Here is an 8,175-nt window from a genome sequence, read left to right on the forward strand (position 1 = left end):
AGGCATGAGGAAGCGGATATCGTCCTCTTTTGGAAGACCAAACAAAGTAGTTTCGCTTTCACAACGAAGCACACAGCGTCTTCACGACATGGCGACAGCGGCAACAGTAATACTACAGCGAGAATAAAAGTTACGTCTTCTTTCTTTGCGTGAACATTTGGGCGGTGTTATGTAAATCTTCCCACATAGTGAGGTAGACATGTGGGGGCGTGTTCGAACGAGCCGTTTTAGGGGGGTGTGGCTGACTCTTAACTTTTATAAAGAATATCTCTTTGGATTTGAGACTTTAGTCTTTGCAACTTTACAGATCTTCTTTATGCACCAAGAGCTTGTAACACTCCAAAGAGAAAGGAAAAAATTAAATTGCATCATATGACCCCTTTAAAACCAACACACCAACAGAATTCTCGTTCATTTTGAGGCAAATAAATAAATAAGAACAGTTGTAAAATGAAGCCATTAACTATGTTCAGGAGATTACATGTGATTTTCCACTTGTCTGGATTGTTACCAAATTACATGTACATGTTCATTCTTTTCCATTTCCTAATAATTATAAATTGTATTGTTGCTAAAGGAAAATCTATAGCTTTATAAGACATAATGTGAGTGATATTTGCTAGTAGATTTGTAGTTGGTTATAATGTAGTTGTCTGTTTGCACACAATGGAAAAAAAATACAACTTTTTAGACGGTCCCTATCTTGTTTACCACACTACATTGGACATTCAGCGGACGTTCGCAAGTAAATATGCCATTAAAACAATACTTGGCCATTTTGATCGATTGTGAAAAAATGTAGTTGGTTGACAATCATGTCGCTGAATAGAATTTGCAAAAATTAACTTTATTGCATATATAATTAGAAAGTTGAACGCGGAAGTCCGAGGGTGCGAATATAAAACCTACTTTTCCGCAGTTGGAGAAACGTAATTTGAAATTTTAACTTTTGAATTGCGCGTGGAGAGATTTTCATGTAGAGTGCCTTTGTGGAGCAATAGCTTTTGAATTCTACACGAGTTGCACTTGATCAGTATTTTTCGTTTACAAACAACCTTCAAGGAGCAACAGCATTCAATTTAATTTCGAGTTGTGCTTGGACAGATTCTTCTATCAGAACTATCTTTATGGAGCATCTGCATTTGAACTGACTCCTGACGAGCTCTGATTGCAGACTGCCTTTATGAAGCTGCGTGAGAGTTCTGTAGGCTACTCTGTTGTGGTTCCTTTGTCATATGTAAGTTGTGTCTTCCCAGACACTTGCAATTTTGCCTAAGTTACTGGTATATGTTAGCTTTAACTACCTCTTTGTTACTTCAAGTTTACAGCGGTAAGCTTAAATCTCTGTGTTCTTATTTTTCTGGTTTCTATTTTTATTCAAGTTGCTCTTTCCTGCCGTGTTTCTTTACTTTGTGTTTTCTTTTCTTTTTCCTTCTATGCAAATACAAAACCTGCAGTTTAATTCTGAGTATTATCTCACTAAATACTCGTGGCTTGAGAGATCTCACTAAAAGGAAAACCTTATTCTTATACGAATGCTGACTTAATTCTCTTACAAGAAACTCATTCTTGTGAGAGTGATGTTTGATTTTGGAAATCACAGTGGGATGATGATGCCTATTTTAGTCATAACCACTCCACTGGTGTTCTCAATTTGATCAACAGGTTTAAAGGAGATATTTTTGAATCTTTGTTTTCTACAGAAGGAAGATGTTGGTTATTCTTGTCTCTCAATTTGATAATGCTACTTTTATAATATGTAATGGTCACAATTTAACCTCCTGAGACCCTGTGACCTCATATGAGGACATTATATTTTGGTGTATTTCTCTGAGACTATACATGCCACAGTTTGAAGTCTGGATGTCCTGTGCAGAGCACATTCAGGGCTTTTCAGAGATACAGGACGTTGATTTCATACATGTCCTCATATGAGGACACTGGGACTAAAAGCATGTTTATTAGCATTTTGGAAGACATAACAAATGAATAGGGAAGAAATGATGTTTCAATATTCTATGAAATATTATTATGAAAACCTTGTCAAATATTACTCCCATTATTACACTTCTTTTTTCATTACTGTTGCCCCAAAAACACATTAATATGCAAATTAGATTTAGTTTATAGATACATTGTATATAATGAGAAAACCCGTTTATGGCCATTTTACACACATTTTGCAATCCTGAAAAAAATCCTGAAAACTAAAAATGTATTGGTGATTTAAAAAGTCTATTGTTTTTGCCTATGCATGTTCATTCACGTCTTTTTATTAATTTTTTTAATTGAGTCCCGATGTCCTCTACCAAGGACATAGCATAACTTATGAATGAAATATCATTTATTTAAAAAAAAAATTGTACATTTTTTTAATGCTCTAAACAATGTAAAGACATGAAAAAAACTATTTTTTTTCCTAAAAATCTTTTCTCGGGTCTTAAGAGGTTAAGTTCTGCCAACAAGTCTCTAATTTCATTATTACAGGGGAGAATTTAAGCTTTAAAAAATAGATATCAACAGGCCTTTATTGTTATTGCTGGTGATTTTAATGATGTTTTAGATCATTCTCTTGACAGATTTCCTCCTAAAATGGGCCTCAGTAATAACATTATTTGTTCTTTGTGTAATAATCTCCATATTACAGACGCATGGCGCTATTATCACCCTAATGAAAAAGAATACACTTGGAGTAATAGTTTTCTAACCTCTAAATCTAGAATATACTTTTTTTTCTGATCTCTCAACTGATACTACAATATGTGTTAGATGTAAATCACCAGTATGCCCCTTTCTCGGACCACATAGTAATTAAGATGATTTTGCAGACAAACCACAGGGAGAAGACTTTGTGTTGTTACTGGAAACTGAATAATAATCTGTTAAAAGATAACATTTTTAGCGATCAGGTCAAAGGATTGGCTAATGAAATATTTTCAAAAAATGAATTTGAGTCACATGGAGCTAATTGGGAATATTTTAAATTTAAAGCTAGATTACTAGCTATAAATATATCTAAAGCCTTGAAAGTGGTTAATGCTGATGGAGAAACCAACTTGCTAAGCAATATTAATAATTTAGTTGGTTTAAACAGAATCTTTCTGTGCAGAAGGTAATCAGTTAAAAACCTTGCAATTAGAATTAGACCAGTTATATACAGGAATAGTTAAAGGTGCTTTTGTTAGGTCCAGAGCGAAATGGATTGAAGGAGAGAAAAATTCAAGCTTTTTCTTCTTTCTTGAGAAAAGGAATTGTAAAAGAAAAAGCATCTCTTCATTGCTAATTAACAATTCGATTTCTAAATGCCCTGAAGATATAGAAAATGTTGTGACTAATTTTTATCGGAATCTATACTCCGATAAAATGATGTAATTGATAATTGGCACCCTATCACGCTTCTAAACTTTGATTAAATCTGATGCAAATATCTGATTCTTTGATTTTTATAAGGCCTTTGACACTGTAAAGCACCAGTTCCTTATAAATTCTTTAGAGGCTTTTGGATTCCTCTCAAAATTCATTAACATTGTTCAGATGTTGTAGAAAGAAATTGATAGCTGTATAATGTTAAATTCACGAAAGGTTTCCCATTCTTCAAGGAATCCGACGGGGTTGCCCTTTAAGCCCATTTTTATTCTTATTTGTTGTAGAAACATTATCCATAGATATTTCCCACAATAATAACTTCGTTGGCCTGAATATTTTTAACAGAGAGATTCGAATCTCCGAAAATGATTCCATTTTATTCTTAAAGGATAAAGAGCACGTTTCTCTGGTATTAACTACAATGAATGCTTTTTCTATTGCTTCGGGACCCAAACTTAATTTATCTTAACTTGTGTGAAATTATTTGCTTATACGACACTATGGAAACTGATATTGAAAATATACCAATTAAAAATGAAGTCATCTGGGGATTCATATAACAAAAAAAGTAATTAGCAGACAGTTTCTGAATTTCTCTTCACGTTTATCCAAAAAGAATGTAATAACAAATTTATTCGTCAGCTTTCTCAATCTCGAAACTCAATTATAACAAAAGGAAATTTTTATTTTGGGTTCTATAATAGATTACATTCGATGGAGGAAAACATGGTTATTGCCATAAAAATATTGCATACCTAATAAATTGAGAGAAGTGCACTTTAAAATTCTGCATAATATATACCCTTTTAATGCTGTTTTGTCCAAATACTGTGATGTATCTGATATATGCTCCTTCTGTAAAAATGATAGTGAAGATATTTGTCATTTATTTTTTTTCTTGTAATATCTCGTCACTTTTCTGGAATGATTTGAGTTCTTATTGTTTTTCTAAAGTTAATATTAATTTATGCATTAAGGATGTTATTTGTTTTTTTTTTTTGAAAACCAAAACAAGTCCTTAGAATCTACAGTTAATTTTCTGATTCTTGTAGCAAAATTTTATTTTCACAAACAAAGGTTTCTTAAGAAAATGCCTACTTTTCTAGATTTGCTATGTGAGGTAGAACACCTAATCAAATCACTTAGAATAATTAATAATAATACATTTATTTAGAAATGTGATGAGATCTTTCATGTATAATTGACTTAATTATAATTTATAATTCTCTCTCTCTCTGTTTAATGCTTAACTATGCAAAATGATTGAACTTATGTATTTTATACTCTTGTTGGAAGTTTTAGATTCCAAAAAGATGTATGTTTGCACTTGTCCTTTTCTTAAAAAAAAAAAAAAAAAAATATATATATATATATTGACAGGACTGAACAATTAGGCTCCTCCCGAACCTATACGTTTGGAACTTCATTAAATTCTTTTGTACCGCCCCCAACATAGAACGTGTTTATTCACACTGTATTCGTACATCTCTTCAGCTCTTCTGTTGCTTCATTACAAAACGCTCAACGTTATGGCATTTATGTTGTGGTTTGTATTTTGTTGTGTTTAAATGTAGCCGTTAGAAAATTAGGAGCTGTTGTTATTTGAAAACGTTCAGCAAAATGGGAAAAAATATATATGGGAACTTCATTAAATTCTTTTGTACCGCCCCCAACATAGAACGTGTTTATTCACAATGTATTCGTACATCTCTTCAGCTCTTCTGTTGCTTCATTACAAAACGCTCAACGTTATGGCATTTATGTTGTGGTTTGTATTTTGTTGTGTTTAAATGTAGCCGTTAGAAAATTAGGAGCTGTTGTTATTTGAAAACGTTCAGCAAAATGGGAAAAAATATATATGACATGTTTATATTTTTCTGTTTGTGCTTATTGAGTCTGAATGGTTAGTATTTTTATGGTTTTATTTCAGTGTATATTATCATTTGTCCACATACATATCATACATATATTTACGTCATTCATTTTCATGTTTTATCATACTTATATGCTTAAATATCTTTGTTCATGATGTTAATTTGTATTTTCTCTTCCAAAGACATCAAAGTATTTAATTTATTGCACATTATTGAATTATTCATTGAAATTAGTGACGTTTTGCAAGTTGTTTTGAAATTAGTTTTTTTTTTAATTGTATCAAAATAACAAATCTGGTAAATCCTCAAATTCTGAGTAAATATGTCTGTTTGTTCTTCAGGTGTGTTTGGTGGTGATGAAGTGAAGTCAGTATCAGTGACGGAGGGAGATTCAGTCACTCTAAACACTGATCTTTCTGAAATACTGAAAGAAGAGATATCGTGGAGATTTGGAAACAACAGAGTTCTTATAGCTAAACTCTACGGGAAGCACAATGAGAGCAGGATTTATGATGATAATGCTGATGGGAGATTCGTGGGCAGACTGAAGCTGGATCATCAGACTGGATCTCTGACCATCACAAACACCAGAACCACCGATGATGGACTTTATAAAGTAACCAACAGCAGCAGAGTGACGCCGCTCAACACATTCAACCTTACTGTCTATGGTGAGTAGAGAATTACTTTCTTATTTTTATATATATCTTTTGACTATAATAACTTTAATAATGATTGTTAATTATTATTTGTGGATTTTTTTTCTATTAGTATAATTAAAAATTTAATCAACATTTTATCACATTCTCTGCAACTTTAATTAAATGTGAATATCAATTAACAGACAAATAACACAACACTTATATTATATTGAGTTATATTTATTCTGTCATGTTCACAGCTCGTCTGCCTGTTCCTGTCATCAGCAGTAACTCTTCGCAAAATTCATCATCATCATCAGGATCACTAGTGTCCAGATGTGTGCTGCTGTGTTCAGTGGTGAATGTGGGTCATGTGACTCTCTCCTGGTACAAAGGAAACAGTTTATTGTCCAGCATCAGTGTGTCTGATCTCAGCATCAGTCTCTCTCTACCTCTGGAGATTGAGTGTCTGGACGATTCTTACAGCTGTGTGCTCAACAATCCCATCAGCCACCAGACCACACATCTCAACAACACTCAACTCTGTCAACCATGTTCAGGTACTTCAGGTACTTTCAGCATCATTACTCCAGGCTTCAGTGTCACATGATCCTTCAGAAATTATTCTAATATGATTTGAGGATCAAGAAACATATCTGATTGTTCTCAATGTTGAAAACAGTTTTGCTGCTTCATATTTTTTGTGGAAACCATGATATATTACCATTCAAAAACGCAATTTTTTTCTTTTAAAAATACTTTCATTCATCAAGGGCAAATAAAATTAATCAAAAGTGACAGCATGGGTGTCGCTAAGCCATTTTTAGGGGGGCTATAGCCTACAATTTTGAAATTAGCTCCATAAACTGTAACATACAGAAATTCATGATCACCGCAGTCCCCTTTAAATTTAATATGAAAATGGCGGCAGACTTCGATCGGCTCCTCGCCATCGTTCAGCGCTTCCTTTTTCAATTAGCAGACCGCAGCGGCGCAGAGCGAGAAAGGTATGTGTTTATCGATAGATTGCATCTGTGCAGTTCTTTGTCATAAATACAGTTTACAAAATATCATGGCAGAGCAATCAGTTCCCCCATCTACTGTAGCCTAAGTTTTCACTGCGTTCACCCCTCATCACACCACACAGCTGTTTCCTCCAGTGAAAACGAAGCACATATGAACGCATACTTTATCCACTTGATCATGTTGTCATTTTCTTTTGAAAATGTAACTTTCAATGTAATACATATTCCAGTGCATGTGGCATAAAGGTTTGCATACTTGAGCTAAGGAAAGAGGGTTTGTTTCTAGAAATGCAAACAGTAAAATGTTGTGTTTGTACAGTAAACGCGCGTGTGTGTGAGATCATGAAGACTTGTATTTGGCTTATTCAGTACTCAAATGTTATAGGCCTACCTATCTATGGAATACAGTGGAATACTGCAATAAGTTTAGTATACCACCCCATTAGTCAAAAATGTATTATATATATAATACCCTCATTGGGGGCTGAGCCCCCCTAAAATGAAAATCCTAGAATCGCCTGAGTGACAGTAAAGACATTTATAATGTTACAAAAGGTTCTAATTCAAATAAATGCTTTCTATTCATCAAAGAATTCAGAAAAGTAAAATGTATCATGGTTTCCACAAAAATATGAAGCAGAACAAAATGCTTTCAACTCTGATGTAATATATATGTATATGTCATATTAGTATTTTACCATTGCTTATTTCTTCTCTCACAAGACTACATCCACTGTTGTGGTTCTACTGAAGCGGTGATCCGATTGGCTCTCTCTGCTCTGGTGGGCGTGGCTGCTTTTGCTGTGCTTGTTTATGACATCAGATCCAGAAGTCTTCTACAGAAGATGAGAGAGCAGACATCATTTTAGACTTTTAGAATCTCATCCTTTTCGTTTTTATTTTTCAGTTGTGTTTGTATATCCCTTTTCACAATACAAATGATTTAGCTTTCCAAAGAATTTGCCTTACAATATACACTGTGATTAATCAGACAATCAATATTTCTGTCATAAGTATATTTTTGTATTTTGTTGTATTATTGTAAGATTGGTGGCAGGCTCAAAGACTCCCGCTCAGTGAGAAAATGATCTCAGCACCTGTAGTTATCTGAATAAAAGCATTAGGAAGATTAATCTTATTGTGTTTGCTGACAGAGTGTTGGAGTTACAAGATGTAGCCGGCAGTTTTTAAATTCCTGTTTTAATAGTTTAGTAGGGTGTGAAAGAATGTAGTTCACTTTTATATTTATGACAACACAGAATAATATGA

The 8,175-nt window shown here is 33.5% G+C and overlaps 1 protein-coding gene across 1 annotated transcript; it reads left to right on the forward strand.

Moving 5' to 3' along the window:
• Positions 1-666: 666 nt before the first annotated feature.
• Positions 667-7,775, forward strand: LOC107712172 (SLAM family member 9-like). Its single transcript, XM_016517326.1, has 4 exons — positions 667-745; positions 5,582-5,911; positions 6,142-6,441; positions 7,630-7,775. Exons 1-4 carry the CDS (start codon positions 667-669, stop codon positions 7,773-7,775), a joined length of 855 nt encoding a protein of 284 aa, XP_016372812.1.
• The last annotated feature ends 400 nt before the right edge of the window (positions 7,776-8,175 follow it).

The sequence above is a fragment of the Sinocyclocheilus rhinocerous genome, unplaced genomic scaffold (genome assembly GCF_001515625.1).
Source record: "Sinocyclocheilus rhinocerous isolate Xijiao unplaced genomic scaffold, SAMN03320098_v1.1 scaffold748, whole genome shotgun sequence".
NCBI classification, from domain to species: Eukaryota; Metazoa; Chordata; class Actinopteri; order Cypriniformes; family Cyprinidae; genus Sinocyclocheilus; species Sinocyclocheilus rhinocerous.

Excerpts from the sequence above, each read along its gene's own strand:
- LOC107712172 (XM_016517326.1), top strand. The coding sequence starts at position 667 with ATGGAAAAAAAATACAACTTTTTAGACGGTCCCTATCTTGTTTACCAC. Across the intron at positions 5,912-6,141 it reads ATTCAACCTTACTGTCTATG|CTCGTCTGCCTGTTCCTGTC; the intron begins GTGAGTAGAGAA and ends TCATGTTCACAG. Across the intron at positions 6,442-7,629 it reads ACTCTGTCAACCATGTTCAG|ACTACATCCACTGTTGTGGT; the intron begins GTACTTCAGGTA and ends TTCTCTCACAAG.